The sequence below is a fragment of the Mesoplodon densirostris genome, chromosome 2 (assembly GCF_025265405.1).
Source record: "Mesoplodon densirostris isolate mMesDen1 chromosome 2, mMesDen1 primary haplotype, whole genome shotgun sequence".
NCBI classification, from domain to species: domain Eukaryota; kingdom Metazoa; phylum Chordata; class Mammalia; order Artiodactyla; family Ziphiidae; genus Mesoplodon; species Mesoplodon densirostris.
The window spans coordinates 7131077-7151487 of NC_082662.1; the positions used below are offsets into that span (position 1 = coordinate 7131077).

The 20411-nt window shown below is 57.0% G+C and overlaps 1 protein-coding gene across 1 annotated transcript in view; it reads left to right on the plus strand.

Annotated features, from left to right (window-relative positions):
* SPSB1 (splA/ryanodine receptor domain and SOCS box containing 1) overlaps positions 1-14196 on the plus strand; it is a 69185-nt gene extending 54989 nt beyond the window's left edge. The window contains exons 2-3 of the mRNA XM_060079618.1: positions 3109-3951; positions 12217-14196. Coding sequence (XP_059935601.1) covers positions 3258-3951; positions 12217-12344 — 822 coding nt within the window. The 5' untranslated portion in view covers positions 3109-3257 and the 3' untranslated portion in view covers positions 12345-14196. The remainder of the gene's footprint in view (positions 1-3108; positions 3952-12216) is intronic.
* Positions 14197-20411: the final 6215 nt, after the last annotated feature.

The window sequence follows — 20411 nt, forward strand, 5'->3', positions numbered from 1 at the left end:
CCCCTGTGCTCAAGGTCACATGGTCCAGGGGCCAGAAGGGCTCCCCCGCTTGGATGGTTCCCAATATGGGGGACCAGGAGGGTAGGAGCTGAACACAAGGGCCATGTAAGTAAACCTGCTTGGTAGCCAGGAGGTAGAATCTCAGAAAGGGAAGCGCTGGTGGAGCTGACCTGGACACACAGCCGACAAGTCACTGTGAGGTTACGTTGTCTTTTCTGACCCCTCGTTCTGAGGCTGGACTGACCTTGCTGCCACGAGATTCCTTTTCGCCTCCGTCTTGTGCTTTCCTACTGCAGTGATCCCTGTGCAGGGCCCTTAGTGTGGCTCAGGGGTTGGCCGACTACCTGCTGGTCTGTTCTTGTAAATAAAGTTTTATTGGAACTCAGCCAGGCTCACTTATTTATGCATCGTCTGTGGCTGCTCTCGTGCTACAGGCAGAGTTGAGTAGTTACACAGAGACTGTTGGGCCCACAAAGCCTAAAACATTTACTAGCCAGCCCTTGACAGAGAGAGTTTCCTGATCCTGGTCCAGCTGAAGTAGGAGTTATATGTGTGCACAGGCCCAGGTTTACTGGCCCATGAGCCCCTCTCTCGCTCTCTTCCCTTCTCGTCCCACACCCTGTCAACTCTCCACCCCCCAACCTCTGACTTGTCCCCAACCTCCTTGTTGTGGCCCTTCTCCGTTCCCACCCATTTCTCTCCAAGTATTTTAAACTAATGTGTTAGCAGGACTTTTCCCCACCACCTTCCCTTCGCACACAGCCCACCTGCCCCGGGTCTCCCCTCCCCCGACCCCCAGCCTCCCTGTCACTTTTCCCACCTGTTCCCATGGGTCGTGGGTAGAGTGGGGTCTTCAGTGCCGTGAGATTCTGAGAGAGAGGTCCTTCGTGCTGTGAGGCCAGAGCCAGCCGACAGGACGGCGACAGACTGCTTCACTCTAGGAACCGGTGAAATGAACTCTCTTCAGATATTAATTCCCTCCTGGTCCTCCCAGAGAGCTGACCTGTGTCCCCACGGGGTCCTGCACAGAGAGGTTGCTGGGCATCAGCCAGAGGGGGTATCCAGACAGAGATGGGTGTGGGTGCTTCTGACTTTGAGATCTGCCTTGGACCAGCTTTCCCCCGGCTCAGAAAGATGCTGTTGGGGAGGCGTGGAAGAGGGGGGTCAGGGAAGGCCAAGCAGCCAGTTTCTGCAGTTACCAGGACCGCGTTTCCACACCAAACCCAGGCTCTCCGCATCCTGGTCATCAGGCCCCAGAGCCATGGGTGCTCGCTCAGCAGGGCCCCGGGGGGAGACCTGGAGGTTTTGATGGCTCTTGAGAGTTGATGGGACTGAAAGCTTGAACTTGGGATTGACCTTGGGAGGTCACCATATTCACAGAACTTTCCAGAACCAGGGTGGTCTCCCAGCCGCCAAGGGACCCCTCAGCTCTGTACAGCTTTGCAGACATTTGACACGAGGGGTCCCAGCCCCTCTCTGAAGCAGTGCCCGTGAGGGAGCCTCTTGTTCCATACCACAAAAGGGAGGGCGAGAAGGGTGACCTGCCCACGGAGGTGAGGAGGTCCGGGCCAAGGGCTCCCACTTGGGTGTCTGCCGAAAGCCAGTCTCCAGGGGCCCTGGCCACCCTGAGGACGGCGTCTCACGGGGTCTCTTCCCAGCTGAGAGGAAGGCGTCTCCAGGGCAGCCAGAGACCAGACCGGCATCCGGCCCCGCGCAGGTCCCGCCCCTCCTCCTGGCCCTGCTGGTGCCTGGGCGCCCGACAGGGAGGCCAGCGGTCCCAGGTTCCCAGATTTCCTGCAGCCGGTCCCTGCCCTCGTCCCCCGGCAGGCGCTCTGTCTTCTGCCACAGTGGGACAGCAACACGCCCGCTGCAGCCCCTACACTGGGCTGCTTTGTGTTCTCCTTGTCCCAGGCGCCATCGTGCTCCTTGGAACAAGTGGCCCTGGGATGCTTCTCCAGCAGCCAGGCACCGATGGCCTCTCGCCCAGCTCCTCTGTGTCCTCGTTTGGTTGTGTTTATGTAGCCAGGAGCCTGCCTGCTCCCTTGTCTGGTCAGTCCTGGGAGCCCATCCCCCCAAAACCAGGCAGCCAAGAGTCCCTTCTGCGGGCCGGGGGCGGGGGTGGGGTTCTGATGGCGGGAACCACCTTCTCTCTTTAGTGAGGCTCGGGAAACCCAAGTAGCTCGTGATTGTCCCTTCTCCAAGGCGGACACCGGGGACAGGAGTGGCAGGGATGGCCGGAGTCCTGTCCATCGCACGTTTCAGCCCCTCTGCCTGGTGCTGCCGACACAGAGGATGACGGACGGATGCACTGAGATCTCTCCTCCAACCCAAGGCTCCGACTTCCCTTAAAGGAGCCAAGGGATGGTGGAGCCAGGGCGGGAGTGAGGCATCTTGGAGTCGGACTTCCTCCCCAGATGGGCTGTGGGGACCCAAGGAGAAGTTGAGTGTGGGCGGGAAGGGGTGGCCATCGACGAGTTGGTCCAGAGCTACCGGGGCTGAGAGCCTCTGTGCCCATCCGACTCGGGGCCCGCTGGGGGGTTGCTGTGGCCTCAGGGACCGCTGATCGGGAGCTCTATGCGCACTGGGGTTCCCTTCCCTAGTGTGAACCGGCGGTACGTCTTCGGAGGCGGCTGTGCTGGAAGAGAGAGGGACTGGGAGGTGGCATCTCAAACAGCTTCTGCTGCCCCTCGGGGATTCACCTTCCTTCCAAACAGCGGGCGCAGGGAGTAAGCGTCCCCTTGCTTCGACCAGGAGAGATGCCCACTGCACTGGGCTGATTTCGGCATCGGGCCACCTTGGCCTTCTGCCCTGAGAGACCGTGATGAGGTATTTGGTGAGCCTCGGGCTGGGCACCCGACACAGTTACGAGTAGTGCCTGCCCCAAGGCCGTCAGGTGGACGGCCTCCCTGCTTTATGCCAACCTAGCTGCGGGGACAGAAGGGAATTTCACTGTGTGCCGAGGCTCTGGCCTGCCCGGAATCCAGTGTGATAGGAGCCCGGAAGGCAGACTGCTGGGACGTGCCGGCGTGATACGAACCGAGTTAATTTCTCCCCTTCTCTCCATACCTCCTGCTCACTTGGCCTCCTGTTTCTCCTTCCATCCACTAGGCAGTACCAGATGCTCCACACCGGGCAGAGGCCGCCTAGCAAACTCCCTTAGGAGTGCCGTCCAGGCCTGATTGGAAAACTGGAGAAGAGACCCCGTGATTGATGAGTTTGCCTTGGACGTTGGTGACCAGGTGAAACGGGAGGCCGACATGGGTCAGAAGGTCACTGGAGGTATCAAGACGGTGGACATGAGGGACCCCACGTACCGGCCCTTGAAGCAGGAGCTCCAGGGTCTGGACTACTGCAAGCCCACCCGCCTGGACCTGCTGCTGGACATGCCCCCCGTGTCCTACGATGTCCAGCTGCTCCACTCCTGGAACAACAATGACCGCTCGCTCAATGTCTTTGTGAAGGAGGACGACAAGCTGATCTTTCACCGGCATCCGGTGGCCCAGAGCACGGACGCCATCAGGGGCAAAGTCGGGTACACGCGCGGGCTGCACGTGTGGCAGATCACGTGGGCCATGAGGCAGCGCGGCACCCACGCCGTGGTGGGGGTGGCGACGGCAGACGCCCCCCTGCACTCCGTGGGGTACACGACACTCGTGGGGAATAACCACGAGTCCTGGGGCTGGGACTTGGGGCGCAACCGGCTCTACCATGACGGCAAAAACCAGCCGAGCAAAACGTACCCAGCCTTTCTGGAGCCGGACGAGACGTTCATTGTCCCTGACTCCTTCCTGGTGGCCTTGGATATGGACGACGGGACCCTGAGCTTCATTGTGGATGGACAGTACATGGGAGTAGCTTTTCGGGGACTCAAGGGCAAAAAACTTTATCCCGTAGTGAGTGCCGTCTGGGGCCACTGTGAGATCCGCATGCGCTACTTGAATGGGCTTGACCGTAAGTGTCCTCTGCTCTGTCCAAGGTGGCAGTGTCCCTGGACCCCCTGTGTCCCCTTTGGTCCTCGCTGGGCCCAGCTAGAAGTTTACAGTTGTTGAAATTTAAATGTCTTTAAGTAGACATCCCAGCATTCAGATCCTCGGAGGAGACTCTTGCCTACCTCTGGTTAAGTGAGGATTTCTAGCCAGAGTCTGCAGATGACATGGCAGCACCTTGTGGATGAATGGATGGATGGGTGGATAGGTGGGTGGGTGGGTGGATGGATGGATGGATAGGTGGGTGGATGGGTGGATAGATGGATGGGTGAGTGGATGGATGAGTGGATGGATGACTAAAGGAGTGAATGGATGGATGGATGGATGGGTGGGTGGGTGGGTGGGTGGATGGATGGATGGATGGATGGGTGGATGGATGACTAAAGGAATGAATGGATGGGTGGGTGGATGGATAGAAGGGTAGATGGATAGATGGGTGGATGGGTGGATGGATGGATGGATGAGTGGATGGATGAGTGGATGGGTAGATGGATGACTAAAGGAGTGAATGGATGGGTGGGTGGGTGGGTGGGTGGATGGATGGATGGATGGATGGATGGATGGATGGGTGGATGGATGGATGGGTGGATGGATGGATGGATGGGTGGATGGCTGACTAAAGGAGTGAATGGATGGGTGGGTGGATGGATAGAAGGGTAGATGGATAGATGGGTGGATGGGTGGATGGATGGATGGATGAGTGGATGGATGGGTGGATGGATGGATGGGTGGATGGATGGGTGGATGGATGGATGGGTGGATGGATGGGTGGATGGATGGATGGGTGGATGGATGGGTGGATGGATGGATGGGTGGATGGATGGATGGATGGGTGGATGGCTGACTAAAGGAGTGAATGGATGGGTGGGTGGATGGATAGAAGGGTGGATGGATGGATGGATGGGTGGATGGGTGGATGGATGGTCTTTGATAAACATGGTTTGTTTCTGGTTGACCTGCCTCCAGGTTTGATCTGCAGTTGACCACATTGTAGCACAGTAACCAGCATATTATTGAGCTGGGTTTTGCAGCTTTGGGGGCACTAGGGCCTCTCACGTAAATGAAAGCCAATGGCCTCTCATTCATTAGACAGGTTTAGGGTCTTTCCTGGTGCTGGAGCCTTGAGTGGGCTCCTTTGGGACACAGTCCCCTGCAGGGGGTTTGTTTAGTTATGATGTCAGGAGGCCTTTGGAGAGGAGAACATGGATTAGAAACAGGCTGAATCAGCGGCCATTTCCACCTGTCCCTTTGGAAAAGGGAGTGGCCTTTCTCAGACCACGTGTGAAAATAGCCTACCTGTGGCAGCACTGCCCTGGTTTGGGAAGCGGAGGGCTCTGTGGCTTTGTGGCTGGGAGCCCATGGCGGCAGGAGGCCCCAGCGTTCCAGAACTGTCCATACCCATGCTCAACCCTCACTCCTTCATGAGTCCCTTCTACCGTCTGCAGATCTCACCTTGGAAAGGGAGTGGGCTGGAAAGCTTCGTCCATCCATGCACCGACCTCTTTAAGGGGCGGATATGGCCTGGCACCTGAGACCTAACCCCACCTGCAGGCCAGGTGAGCCATGGGGGAGGCCGAGGGTCAGGAGCACAGATGCTTCCTCTGGTCTTGCAGCCTCCAAACCTTCAGGTTCCCCCACTCTTCCTCTTCCCCACTTTAGTCTTTGGAAGATACCAGAGGAAACATCCAGAGCCATCAGTCAGAGCAAACTCTTAAAATGTTTGTCTTTGGAGGCCTCCGCCACCCCTCTTTCCCTCGCTACCCCTCTCAGGCTTTGGCTGGGCCGTGACAGTGAGCCCGCAGCCAGGCGGGGCGTCGCCTCACCTGTGCAGCCAGCACCCTAGGTCCTGGGACTCCTGGCAGGGGCGGCTAGGTGTGCATCCAGCAGGTAACCTCTCTGAGGAAGTAGCCTCAGACCTGGTCTAGGGAACCAGCAGGGCGAGTGCTGTGAGTCTTGTCTCTCCAGGTAACAGGGTAGAAGGTCCACAGCCACATCTGCCCTGTGTGGGGATGGGCAGGGATTGGAAGCCCCAGGACCTAGGGTCTCAGGGGACCCTGCCTGCACCTCTGTCTCCCTCTTCCCAACAGAGAGTGACCACGGCCCCAGGGAGTTCAATGCCCATTGTGTGCTGCCAGATGGGTGAATTGTTGGGTCTGCTGCCTTGTTGCCAGGCCTCTGAGACTGTTGGCCTCTACAAGAACAGGGCAACCCTGTCCCCTCTGGAAACAAGTCCATCAGTGCTTGGGGGTTCACACGGCGTCACTGTTTACATGCCCAGCTCCAAGGCAGAACACAGAGCCCGGAGTGGCTGGGAGAGGGCTGGGGCCTGTTCCCCCCATGGCAAGTCAGGGCACGAGCAAGCAGAACTGTTCCCCTGCCGAGTCAGGACAGGGCTCAGCAGCAGTTCTGAGGAAACAGTCCTGGAGGCCCAGACGGGCGTGATCAGTAGATGCCCTGTCAGCTCTGCATAAGATGGGAGGTCAGATGCTTTTGCAATTTTTCTTGTTTGGGAAACTTAAAAGGGGGTTGAGGGGGAGAGGAGTAGCATGGGCATGCACTACGAGAGGCTACCCCTGAGCTGGACCCAGGGGCGGGGGGGAACCGGAAGTGCCCAGAGGCTTGGGCCCCCTCGACAGTCTTGGTTACCGATGAGGACGCCCCTCTCTCCCCACCATAATGCCAGGCAGTCCCGGGGCCCCCTTGGCTTCTCGCCTCCCCACTCCTGGTCAAACATGAAAGAGCCCCAGTCTGCACTGCTGGCTGACTTTGGAGGATCCGGGTGGGAAACCCCGTGAGGGTGGGGCAGGATCCCCAGCCACTCAGGATGTTAGATCTCAGTCCTAGAAGGGTCACTCTGGCTCCTGTGTAGAAATGGACAGTAGGGGCAAGAGTGGCCGCCGGGAGGTCAAGGAGGAGCCGTGACGGTTGTCCAGGGGAGAGGTGATGGGGGTGAGGGCCAGGGTGGGTGCCATGGATGTGTCACTTCCCTGTGGATACGGGGAAGTGACACATCCTGGAGGCTCTGCGGGTCTGGAGACAGGGTCCAGGACATTGGTCAGTGGGGATGGAGCTGAAACCTGCAACCCCTGGATGAGGTCACCAAGGAAAGGAAGGAGGAGGGGGCCGTGGCCAAGCCCTGGGGCACGTCACTGGGTGGACGATGGGGAAGGAGAGGTGGAATAGCCGTGGGGCTGGAGGGGAGAGTAGTGTCCTGAGCACCCAGTGAGGAAAGGATACTTCAAGAAGGACACAGTGATGCCAGATCAAGTACACTCATGGCTGAGACTTGTCCATCAGCTTTGGCAATGAGGTGATCACTGGTGACCTTGACGAGGGTCGTCAGGATGGGGTGGGTTCAAAAGCCTGAGGGAGGGGCTGGTGTAGAGATGAGAGGAGGGTGGTGTGGTCATTTCCTGGGGCCCCAGGAACAGATGACCGCCAGCTGGGGAGCTTAAAGCAACAGACATGTGTTCTGTGCCAGTTCAAGTGTCCGAAACCAAGGCGTGGGCAGGGTCGCTTCCTTCTGAGGGCTCGGAGGAGGGTCCGTCCCACGCCAGCACGCCTTGGCTTGTAGACGCATCGCTCAGCCTCTGCCTCTGTCATCCCGTGACCTCCTCTGTATCTGTCCTCTTCTTATAAGGACAGGGCCCATCCTGCTCCAGTATGACCTCTGCTTAACCAATTACATCTGCAAGGACCCTGTTTCAAATAAGATCACATTCTGAGGTTCCAGATGGTCCTGAATTTTGGGGGGGGGGAGGGGCAGTGCTCCTTCACCCACAGCACGTCCCCCTCCCTGTGCTACCGCCTACAGGGGAGACAGACAGTGGCAGACAGAGCCCAGCGCTCAGATGGTGGAGTGTCTGTGACGTGAAGTCAAGGACACCCAAGTCCTCTGCCCAGGAGGGCTTGCTTGGCTTTCCACTGCAGCTGAAGAAGGAGGAATGTCAGGGTCCACCCGGGGGAGCAGGCAGTGACAGCCAGAAGGTCTGGCCAGATACATCTTCTTGGTGTCAGGCCTGGGCCGGGCTTCGCTCTCACAGTCTTGGAGGTGATTCTGACCTGTTAGTGCTCCCTGGGTTGTCTGGAAAGTCTGCTCCCTCCTTCCCCACCCAGCCCCACCCCACCCCAGCCGCCAGGTCCTGACCTCAGCAGGAAGCAGCTGTTTGCAGAGCGGGTCAGCCGGAGTCACCAGAGGCCTGTGTCTGGCCCCCTCCCCTCCACCCCGGGTGCTGCGCTGGGCATTTTGTCCTCCCAGCCCGCCTTTCCCGGGACGCCAGGTGTACCCTCCCCCTCAGAGTCTCTGCCCCAGTGCTGGGGCCATGGGCTGAGCTGGCCGAGGCCAGAGCAAAGGCAGCGTGTCCCTATGTGACCTCCACCACTGTCCAACCACCTCTGATCACAGGCTACTTGTTCTGACTCTTTCTAGGGGCTCAAGACTTCCAGGGCTAAGGCTGCAACCAGAGGGGTTGCTGTGTCATCTTGTTCTTTTCTGGGGTGAAGGGGCAGTGATGGTCATTGTAGGCGGGGGACAGGGCCCAGCTTGGCCCCTAGGTCTGCCCACCACGCTCCCTGGAGATGCAAGAGGGAAAAGGCCTGTTTGCAAGCAACAGACTGGCCGTCACACAAGGGAGAGTCCCTGACCCGTGGGTCCTCCCTCCCTGCTCCCTCCTGCTTTTAAGGGTGCCTCCCACTAAGGAAGCATTGCCCTGCAGTTCAGCATTTTCAAATTCTCCCTTTTTTTGGCTCCCAGATACATTTGGTGTGGTTTGTCATGATTGCGGGTTCAGGGAAGGCCCACCTCTTCTCCTGCTTTTTGCCTTGGTGACCTCCTCCTGGTGTCCTCCCAGCCTCCTGGGATGCCCGCACCTGACGCTGGCTCCTTCCTTCCCCCATTCCAGCTGGGCTCTGGGCGAGCTCCTCGTCGGGGGGACTGATCACCCTGCCCTGCAGGGGCTTCCTTCTGCGGGGGGAAGGTCACATGAGGACAGCAGGTTCTCAGAACTGGGGCCAGAGAACCAAGCGTGCCCACGTTACCTGACCGGGTGTCAGGCATCCTTCCCCAGTTGGCAAAGACAAGGGGTTGGTGTTTTCTTTTGCTTCTTTTTTGTAAAAACGCCTTGAGGTAGAGGGAAAATACACACAGGTCCCGGGATGGTCATCCTCCACCCACGACTTTCTAGAACACATTTCTGGAGCGTTTTCACGGCAAGCTGCTTGCAGGAGGGAGCGTAGGGCCAGTCCCGGCAGCTGTGAAGGCGGCGGGTGGGAACGTCAGTGAACCCGGCACTTCCTGACCTGAGACGTTCATCCTTGACCTCACAGACCCCAAGTTCATTCACAGCCTGTGAACTGGACCCAGCACCGGGCTCTGGGGCTCCGGCTGGGTTGCAGTCTCTCGGAGAACTGGGAGGTGGCCCCGGCCGTGCGTGTTCAAACAGGCCACCAGGTGGCCGCTTCTCCTGGAGATATGGACGTGGGCGCGTGGCCTCGTCCAGTTGCTCGACCTTCTGCTCCCAGGAATAGCGCCCGCCTCGCTTTCTGGTCCCTGAGCACCACCCCTTCTCATTCATATAAACCACGCACAGGAGCGGGCACCTGGGCTTCCCAGAGGCGGGCGTGGCAGCCAGAGGCCCCTCGCGCCTCCGCAAAAGCACCGGCCACGTGGATGGAGCCGGATGCAGAACCTGCAGCCCCCCAGGTGAAAGGACTGAGATCGTCGGGGAGGCCTACTGGGTCCTGTGAGTGACCAACCAAAATCTGTGGGACAGACGTTTTCCCTGGCACCGTGCCCATGTCCGTTTCTGTAGCCTCATGCACGGTCTCTGCGATCAGACCATGACCCTGGCCATCGCTGTTTTGCCTCCCGCAGGATCAGTGGCGGTGGGGTGGGACTGACCTGCTGTTTAGAAACGTTTCTTCCTGAGGGTGTTGGTAAGTTGACCCGAAACCCATTTAGCCAAGAGGTGGTGACGGGACCTCCCTCTCGGCCCTCCCCCGCCCAGCCCGGCAGGGCCCTCGGGCCGCAGGCAGTGGCTCTTGGAACTTTCTCAAGTGCCTTCGGCCGCCAGGGGAAGCCCCTCTGCCTCCCAGTGGGGGCTGAGCCACATCCTTGTGGGCGGGGGTGCCGGAGGAGGATGGAGGAGAGCTTCTGAGCAGAGGAGAGGAGCTGAACTTCCCCCTCGATTGCTCAGAGGACCACTCACTCCTCAACCACAGGTCCGGCCGAGAGCTGCTGTGAGGCGTTGCTGGCCTTCAGGAGCTCAGCCCGTAGGACTCCGGGGAGCCTTTGGTCCACATCCTTCATCTTCCAGCTGGGGAAACTGAGGCCTGGGTGGAGGGAGTCATCTGCTCGAGGTCAGGCTGCTGTGCAGGGTGAAAGTGAGGGGCCAGATCTGGGGCCACCGAGGCAGGTTGAGGTCCAGTGAAGGGGACCCAAGTCTCTGCGGGCTGGCAGGTGGGAAGATCCCAGCCCAACCCACCAGGGTCTGTGGAATCCTTGACCCACAAAGATGGAAGGTCATTTAGTTCATCCTCCTGCCTCCAGGGAAGGCCCCGTTTCAAAGCTTTCCGTGAAAAACATTTACTGCTTCCATTCCGTCTCCTGTGACTGCCCGTGGGAGATGAAGAGCCATTGTTTGTCTTCTTTTAAAGCCTGGAATTTAGTAAATGCACTATCAAGCCTAAGATGTATTATTATTATTATTTTTTTAATGGCAGCTTTATTGCGATATAATTCACATGCCATACATTTCACCCATTAAAGCGCATGATGGAGTGGTCTCCCGCATGCTCACAGCTGTGCAGCCATTCCTTCGGGCCATCTTAGAATGCTTTCATCACCCCAAAGGGAACCCCTACTCTGTCGCTCCCCATTTCCCCCAGCGCCCCCAGCCTTAGGATTTGGCCTTCAATCACCGAATTTTAATTTTTTAATTTAATTTAATTTATTTATTTATGGCTGAGCCATGTGGCTTGCAGGATCTTAGTTCCCCGACCAGGGGTTGAACCCAAGCCCTCGGCGGTGAAAGCACCAAGTCCTAACCACTGGACCGCCAGGGAATTCCCAATAACTGAATTTTGAAATGTTATTTTTAATATTCTGAGACACACTGGTGAATATTACAGAACTTTCGTCCACTTTTTATTGGTGGAATGAGATCTCAAGGGAAATGGTGGGGGGTTTCTCAGTTTTTTGGTCTGACCTTTATTTTGTTCATGAAGGAGTTGGGGGAGACCGTGGATGAGGCCACAGATGCCCTCATTTCACCTCTTTACCTGTCCAGGACGCCGTGGGGGGACCCCAGGCTGTTTCGGTGTGCTCACCTGTACGAGAGCTAGGAGGAGTCAGCTCCAAGAGGTCCGGGGTGAGCAGGGCCCACCATGCTCCCAGCAGCCTCCAGGGCCTTGGAGGACATGACTTTCCGGTTCCTTCTGGAGCTGAGAATTTATCTGAGACGCGGGCTGCACGGAGCCTCTCTTGCAGGAAGCTAGGCCCCAGGCCCTCCGGGACACAAGGACAGAGGTGCCCTTGCAGGCTGCAGCTAGAAGCCCTTCTCGAATCCAGATTCCTGAGGCATCTCTGCCATGAGCTGGGCCCAGACTGCCGGGATTTGGATCCCAGCCTGTAGCCCTGGCAATTCGGTCTCCTCTGCGCCTGAGCGCCCTCAGCCGTAAGAGGGACTGGAGAACAGTCCCTGTGAGCAACTGGGTTAACACAACATGATTCCCCTTCTAAAGGTCCACGTGGGGTCTGGTGCTGGGGGTACGTGCAGGGGAGAGTCCATCCTGTGTGCCCCGGATGGACGTGCACTGAGGGGGCCTCCAGTGTGATGGGTTAGAGCAGGGACGGCCTGGCTTGGAATGCTTGCTCCGTGTCCTACCAGCGGTGTGGCCCTGGGCAAGTTATTTGGATTCTGTCCCTCAGTTTCCTCATCAGTAAAATGGGGATGATGGTCATGGTATATCTCCCTGTGCTTATCAAGTCATTCATAATAAACCACTGTGAGGATTGAATGAGGGCTTACAAAGGGGCCTGGTCCAGTGAGTTCTCTGTGCTAGCAACGAATAATTCATGTAAAGTGTAAAATGAGTTAATCTGGAGTCATCTCATCTGGGCGTTAAAACCAGTATCAGTGATGGCTGTCGCTGTTGTCAAGGTGTTGTTTGTTCTAGAACCACCTAGAGCTGTGCTAACCCAGCGTCCTCTGTCTCTCCTCGGTCTCCGCAGCGGAACCCCTGCCACTCATGGATCTCTGCCGCCGCTCGGTGCGCCTGGCCCTGGGGAAGGAGCGCCTGGGCGAGATCCATGCGCTGCCACTGCCCGCCTCCCTCAAGGCCTACCTCCACTACCAGTGATGCTCCACCCGGGACCGCCAGCACGACCGCCCCCATCCACCCCGGTGCCAATTCACTGAGCCACCGCCGCGCCCCGCGCCCTGGACCGGCGTCTGCGGCATGGAAGTCCTGGTCTTCCTCCGCAGCCTCCCCGGCTGCCCCACCGGACACGGACTGCTCTGGACACGGGCCCCTCTGTCCCCCTTCCGGACACTGGCTGAAGTTCCCCGCATGCCGCATCACAGCCCCTCCTGGGAAGAGGACACAGAGGATAAACGCCTGCACTGAGCTCCGATCTGCTCTCGGGGTGGCCGGGGTGCTCCCGCACCTGCCGGGTCCCACGGCGCCGAGAGCAGATCCCGGGGGTGCTAAGAGGTGCTTAGATGAGGGCCGGTGCCCGCCCAGCGGGGCAGCCGCGCCAGACGAAGCTCAGGACGTCAGAAGCTCACCGTTGCCACCGAGGCAGAAACCAAACCTGGACCTTCCCCAGGCACGTGAGCACCCAGCGTTAGTCCTGGCTTTCGGTGCCCCCGTACCCTGTATTTATTCTTTTAACAATAACAGAAGCCATTTATTTATTCCATTTAGAAAGGACACCTTGTTCGGGTCACCTCTCTCTGGAGTGTTCTGTTGCTTTTCTTCCACCTGCCCCTCCCTGGGATGTGTGTGCCTCACCTGGCCTTTTTGCTGGGTCGTGTCTGTCGTGTGTCCCCACGTGGGCACAGGGGTGTTTTTGTCTGGGTCCCTTGACCTACAGTTTCCAGGGGGCTCTGCTCCGAGTGCCCAAATGGGCCCCTGAGGGGGCATCAGCCTCACGTGCAATATGAGTGCCTTGGGGGACCTGTCTGCATGGGCAGTGGCAGCGCCCCGTATCTCTCCAGGCAGCCACCCATCGCTAGGGCTCATCCGTCTTTGCGCGTGGTTTTATTTCTTTAGTCTTCTGTGGGGTTTTTCGGTGTGGGTTGGATTTTGTTTTTGTTTTCCTACCTGAGACTTGCCACGTGCATCCTCAGAAGCTCTAGCTTCCCTGAGGACCACCGAACCGAGACGGGAGGATGAGTGAGTCTCCATCCCCTGAGAGGCCGGGAGCAGGGCGGGGTGGGGGAGACCAGAGCGGAGTTGTGTGTCCTAGAAGCCAGTGCAGGTCTCCGCTTGGTGCCCCTGTCCGGGTTCATCATGGTGCCCCAGAGCCGTGAGGTGGGGCAGGGGGTCAGGGCGGGCAGCCAGCAGGAGAGGGATGCACTCTCCCATGCACAACTCCCCCATGTAGCAGACCCCGGCCCCTGCCGCCACAGTCACCGTTTCTTATGTCTTGAAGTCGCCTCTCTTAGATTCTGCCTTCTGTTCATTTCTGTACAGGTACAGTGGATGACTTTATTTGTTTAAAATGTTTAATATATATGCATATATATTTGTCTGTAAGAATTATGTTTTAAACAGCTGCTGTAGGGTACCTTTAAAAAAAAAAGTCTTCCAGTGGAGTATATTTTTTAAAGCACAAAATTGGTGCCAAGACTGGGTGAGGAATGTAAATTACCCCTTTATTATTTGGAGGTTTTATGTCCCCCAGCGGGTGGGGGGAACCTAACCTGTAAGACTTTTAAAGATTTCCCTCACTCCTGTTTCGGGGTGGGTCATGTTCTGATGAATGTTACACATGAGAGGGTCTCACTTATACAGATCTCAGCCTTATCGCCTTGACCCAGCCGTCTCCCACAGACGCTGGACAAATCACCGGGGTCCTTGCCGTGTCTCTGCACCTCCCGCCCCCCAGCTCCCTGAACCTCGACCCCACCCTTCTTTCCTCTCAGCCCAGAGCCTTGTGGCCTGTACAGTTTTGAAACTCCCGTTCTATTTTATGATGGTTGATAATAGTCAGTAACCTAATAAAGGAAAGTTTATTAAAATACACAGCCGCTTTGGAGTCCCTCTTTGTGCTTTGGGGGAAGGGAAAAGGGCGGGTCCGTGGTTTTCAACAGATAATTGGGTGCTTCCCCCCTACCCCGACCCCTTAGCAGAGGGTGGGATGCCAGCTGGAGCCCCAGATGGAGGAGAAGGAGAATTCCAGAGGGGTGATCCTAGACCATCCCCATCCTTTTTCAGAAGTTTGTGAGCCTGCAGCTCAGAGTAAGGGAACTGCTGACCTAGTAGAAAGGATTCTGCACATCAGCAAGCGCCTCCAGCTTGTCGTTGAGTTGACTGGGCTTTTTGGAGCCCAGATGTGGGCTCGGAGCCCAAGCGCCGGGCACTCAGTGGAAGGAACTGGTCCTTCCTTCGTCTCTGTGTCCCCAGAGCCAAGTGCACAGGGATGCTGAGTGAACCCCTTCTGCCAGCTGCTGTGGGCAGAGTCCCCCCGCTCCACACCCCAGCAGAGAAGACAGGAAATTCCGGCTCAGAGGATTGGCAAGTGATAAAGTGAAGAGTCAAGAGTGACTGGTTTCCAAAGAATTAACGAGTGCATTCAGCTCCCTGTGGGCACTCTAAATTCTAAAGGCATGTCAGGATCTGGTGGTGCTGGGAAAAGTACCCTGGTCTGAGGGCCCAAGACCCCTGGCACCAAGGTCCCGCGTCCCTTTCGCCAAGAGCCTCCTGGCCAGCTTTCCTCAGGCCACCTGCATCAGCACCAGCTGGGAGGTGTTTGTTAAGATGCTCGTCTCAGTGCCCTGCCTGAGATGGACTGAATCAACATTTCTGGGGCCGGGCCCAGGAATGTGCAGTTTTCTCCAGCTCCCCAAGTGACCTTGTCTAAGAGAGTTTGGAGACCACTGTTGCCTCTGGAAAAGTTGCGGGGTAACGGGAAATTCTTTCGGTGTATGGCTGGACCTGCGAGGGGCACGTGGCCTCCTGAGTCAGGCCTGGGTCCCAGTGTTGCTCTGACCCTCACGAGCTGTGTGATCTGGGATGAGCCTCTGCAAAATGGCAGTCACCGTAGTGCCCACCTTGGAGGAGGGTAGCAAGAGCGAAATAAAGCTTTAGAACAGGGCCGGGCCTCTGAGCAAGCATGCGAACAAATGCCTTCCTAGCTCCTGCACTTCTGGAAAATGGCAGCTCCCGGATTGGAATTGGTCTCTGAGAATGAACCAAACATCCCTCAACCAACCTCCTGACAAATACTCTTTCTTCCCAGGTAAAGCCTCCAAAGACCAAGGTGCGTATTGAGAAAAGGGACCCCTAGATGCCTTCCCCAGATGCAGTTGGAGGAAAAGGGGGGGCGCTGAAATTATTTTTAGGTTGGAGTTCATGTCTGGGTTGGAACTCCAGCTTGCCGACAAGGGGGTGGCAGGGGGAGGAGAAGGGTGAGGCGGGGGGCGGGGCAGGGGGCGGCAGTAGAAGCACAGGGAAAATAAGGGCCTTTGTGCTGCCGGGAGACTTCTAGGGGAGCAGGGTTTTGTGTTGAAGGGAGTGGTCTTAATAAAACCATCGTGCAGACTGGCCCATGTGGTTGTAATTAATACCCTGCCTTCGAGCAGGTAGCAGGCTCTCGGCTTTGCCGTAGATGGCAGGAGCCCCCTCCTGCCGTCCATCTCCTGCGCACGGCTTCCCACCCGCCCTCCCTCCTGCTCCTCCTCAGCGGTGGCGAGATGAGGAATGTGGCTTTACTGAACCATAAAGTATGCAGGGGGAGCTGGGGAGGGGGCCGAAGACAGAGCAATTAGTTCATGCTCCAGTCCAGACACCCAAACATGGTTGGAGGCCAGCTGCAAGGAATATTTGAAATAAATGAGCTGCCTGGGGCCAGGAGTTTGCTGTGTTTTCTGCACGGGGCCATGGCAACCAGGGAGGAAATCATGAGCTAGGGATTGGGCTCTAGAATCAACAAATGATGTCCTGGCCTAGCAAGCTTGGAGGAAGCCGCTCAGGACACTCCGAGGGTTTCTTGGGGTTCAGCTGACGCCGGGCAGGACTGCCCGAGCATCCTCCTGGTGTACTCAGCAGAATCCCGTCCCAGCTTCGGCCCTCCGAGCCCTCCATGGGGCTCTGACTTTTTCTTTTCTTTCTTTCTTTCTTTCTTCTTTCTTTCTTTCTTCTTTCTTTCTTTCTTTCTTACTTTCTTTCTTTCTTTCTTTCTTTCTCTTTCTTTTCTTTCTCTCTCTCTCTCTCTCTCTCTCTCTCTCTCTCTCTCTCTCTTTTCTTTCTTTCTTTCTTCTTTCTCTCTCTTTCTTTCTTTCTAAAAGAGAAAGCTAACACTTCTCTGGAACTTTTCTTCCTGGGCCAGAGAACAGCTGCTGGTCTGATAATGCTATTCCTGGGCAGAGGGGATGTCCCTGCCAGAAAAGCCCAGGCCAAGGGCAGAGGGGATGTTCCTGCCAAAAAAGCCCAGGCCGAGGGCAGCTGGCTAGATGGAAGGTGGCACTGACCTTGCCCCGGGTCTGTCTTCCCACCCAGCCCAGCGGCAGCCTGTTTGGGTCTACTTTGTAAGCAGAAAAGGCAAAGGCCTCACGAATCCCTTCCCTGGCTCTTCTGAGGGTGGACCTTCCAGCCGCCCCTAAGAATGTGTTTTAGAGAAGCACAGGAGTAAGAAGACCTAGTCTGGGGACCTTAACTTGAAGTTCAAGTACCTCCTGCATCTGAATCACCAGGTGACCTTGGGGAGAAAGCAAAATCTCAGAAACTTTGATGCAGTAGGTGGAGCCTGGGAATCTGCATCTTGAAACACCCTGTAGCTGATTTTGAGACGTTGTCCCCTGGGGCCCCAGAGTTTCCTGCAGAGTTGGACCCATACAGAACCCCCTGCTGGTCCTCACTTCCTTCAGAGACCTGCAAGGGGCTGTGACCCAGAGAAGCTTGGTGAGCGCTGGTGTGGAAGGTTCTATGGGAATCAGCTCCACCCACTGTTTCAGAGCGTGAGCAACAGCCCCAGAGAGCTCACCCAGGCGCAGAGGCCCTTGTCTTGGAGGAGTGAACGGAGTGGGTCCAAGGGGAAGCACTGGAGTGGGGGCGGGGAAACCTCAGGCCCGGGCTCTTCCCCTGAGCCTCGGTTTCCCCAGGGAAATCAGCCCCTGGAAAGCTGAACCAGGAGCTGAGAGGCGCCATTGCCCTCGTGCCTTCCATCAGGGCTGGACACTCTGGAGATGCTCTCGGCTCCTTCCCACAAGCTCAGCGCCCACCCAGACCGGCGAACCCCCAGCCCACCCCGGTCTCTTCATGGCATCGGGAGCAGACGTTCCATTCCCCCTCCCACCTGCACCCCCAGGCCCCATCTTTTGAAAAATTTTCAACCAGAGCCCGTTTATGAAGTACCTTCCCAATGATTTCAGTTAAGCAAAGCCACCATTGGGCTGCTGATGAGTACAGGTAGAGGGAACTTCAGCCAAAAAGCAAAGAACCTCACCTTCCTGCTGGTTCGCGTGTTGACGGGGGAAGGGCCTGAACTCTGGAACCAGGACAGCCCGGGATTCGTGCCCAGTTACCCTCCTTACTGCCCGGAAGGGAACAAGAACCCCAGTAGCCTTGTTCTCCCCATCTGTGAAGTGAGAACAATACTTTCCTCCGGGGGGGTCCACTGAGACACCGTGTGCTTAGGGCAGGGCACATCAGGGAACCTGGTACAAGGCATCCCTGCCTCTCCGCTTTCCAGCTGGCTCTTTTTAGAAATTGAGGTGAAATACACATAACATCAAATTCACCATTTTAAAGTGCGTCTGTAAAAAACTTAGAGCACTGCCCTGCCCATAGTAAGTGGTCAGTAAAAGCAGCCGATGTGATTATTCGCACACCGCCTGGGGCGCCCAGAGACGCTTGTCTGTGCTACAAAATCTCCTGAAGCCGCTGTCGGAAACGAGACTTTCCCGGGAGGGCATCTTGCAGGGAAATTGCCTGAGCCTGGGAGCTTCTGTCCTTCTGGATGGAGATGAGGTCACTTTTCTAAAAACCAGTCTCACAGTCAGGGCGCCAGACTACCCAGCAGTTAAGAGCTGTGTGGTCCTGCCCACTCTCTCTGACCCCCAATCTCCACATTGTATTAGTTTTTAGAGCCTGCCACAGTGAGTTACCAGACATCGGGTGGTTTAAAACAACACACATTGATTCTTTTACAGTTCTGGAAGCCAGAAGTCTAAAATCAAGGTGTGGTCAGAGCCGTGTTCCCTCTGAAGGCTCTAGGGGAGAAGCCTTCCTGCCTCTCCCAGCTTCTGGTGGCTTCAGGCTTTCCCTGGCTTGGGGCTGCATCCCCCAATCTCTGTCCCCATTGTCACATGCCCTGCTCCCCTCTGTGTCTCTGTATCTAGGACAATTGTCCCTGGATTTAGAGCCCACCTGGATTATCCAGGATGAAATCATCTTCAGATCCTTAACTCGATGGCATCTAAGACCCTTTTCCCAAAGAAAGTCACATGCACAGGTTCCAGGGTTGGGACACAGACCTATGTTTCTACCATTCAACCGTCTACACACATCTCTAGAACAGAGTTCATAATAATACCCACTCATAGGATGACCATGAGGATTTATGAAATGATGAAGGTAGAAAACAGCCCAGTGCCAGACCTGTGATGGGTGCTTCCAAAAATGCGAGAATTCCCAGAGTTACTAGCTACGGTACCATGGCCCTCCTGTGTCCCAGTCTCTGATGGCCAGTCCCACGAGAGCAGATCTGCTCTGGAATTGATGGATGTCTTCTATGAGGTAGGTGCCCAGGCTGTGTGTGGAAACCACAGCAGATGTGGAGAGAACTTGAAGCGTGACCACAGACAGAGGATGTGGCCCCTCTCTCCGGGTCTCCCTCTGACCGGCTATAGTGAGCGGGTCTCGCAAGGTCTGGAAAGGTGTGGACATTGCTCAGGGGTCCTCGGAAACCGAGCCAGGGATGGGAGGCCCAAGTGCCAAGTTCCCCGTGGGGTCTCACTGCCCGCTCTCCTCCATCTTTCTCTGGGACGCAGGGGGGTTGGGGGGAGGCAGCTCGCATCCCTGCAGCCTCTCCAGCCAGGCCCCGCTTGTGCTGATCGTACAAGGAAATGGAATGCGAACCCCGGGCTATTTAAAGAGCAAGAGAGACGGGGGCGAGGCTGGGACCGGGCCAAGCAGGGTGTCTCAGGTCGGCCCAGGGCTCCTCTTTGCACATGGCTTGATTTACTGGAGGGCTGCGAGCAACTCCAACTTCAGACAGAGAACTATTTGAAGCAGCTGCCAGATGTTGTGTCTGAGCTGGGTTTTTACAACTTGCTTACTGGTTAGCAGCCTGCCTCCCGCTGGAGTTCATCTTGCCCCAGCGGGTTCGGGGGCCCTGGCACTGGCCCACAGGCCTTTGTTCAGAGGCTTTGCCACTTCCCCCCGCGCAGCCCAGGCCTGCTCTTCCTTGAGTGCAGCGGGAGTGGGAGTCCGATTTCCAAAGCATTCAGCCCACCTGGGGTGGCAGCGTGGCCCTGACTTCAGGGCATCTTGCAGGCACCCGAAACTTGTGGAATGTTCCCCTGGTGTAGGCAGGGTCTAAAGCCAAGCTCGAGACCCCCAAGGACAGCTCTGCGGGGGCGCCCGTTGGAGCAGGCCCTAGGGCCAGGGCTGTCCCCTGGGAGGCATGGACACAGACCTCACCCTTTCTTCCCTTCTTTTCCATCCTGGTCCCGCTTTGGCCACCTGATGCCAGCCTCTTCCAGTGGAGCACAGAAGGCCACAGGGGACCGGGGCTGAGACCACAGTTCATTTTAGGGGAGTGGTTCTGGAAGGTTCCCAAACCTCTGGAAATCCCAGTGAACCAGGGAAGTTCCAGGGAGGCACCAGTAAGACCAACCTTCGGCTGGATGCCACCGTGTCAGGCCAGAGGCCAACCCCATCGAGCAGGCCAAGAAGTCCCAGCATGAGACTGTTGGGGTCCACAGGACTCAGGGTTAGGGGATGTTTCTGATCCCCTCTCCCCACCAAGGAGGCCTGTGGCGAGAGTCACGTGATCCACGTGTTCCCTTCCTGAGGCCACTGGGAATGATTTCTCAGAAGTCTGCTCTGCAGCAGAGCAGGCGACCAGGGACAAGGGAGGGGATGAGAGGTGGGGTGCGGAGGAGGCGGGAGGGAGGGGGCTGTGCAATTAATCTTGTTGCATGTGAAAGCACACTTGTGTCCGTCCAGGAATCCTGAAGGCCGCCAAAGTGGACAGAG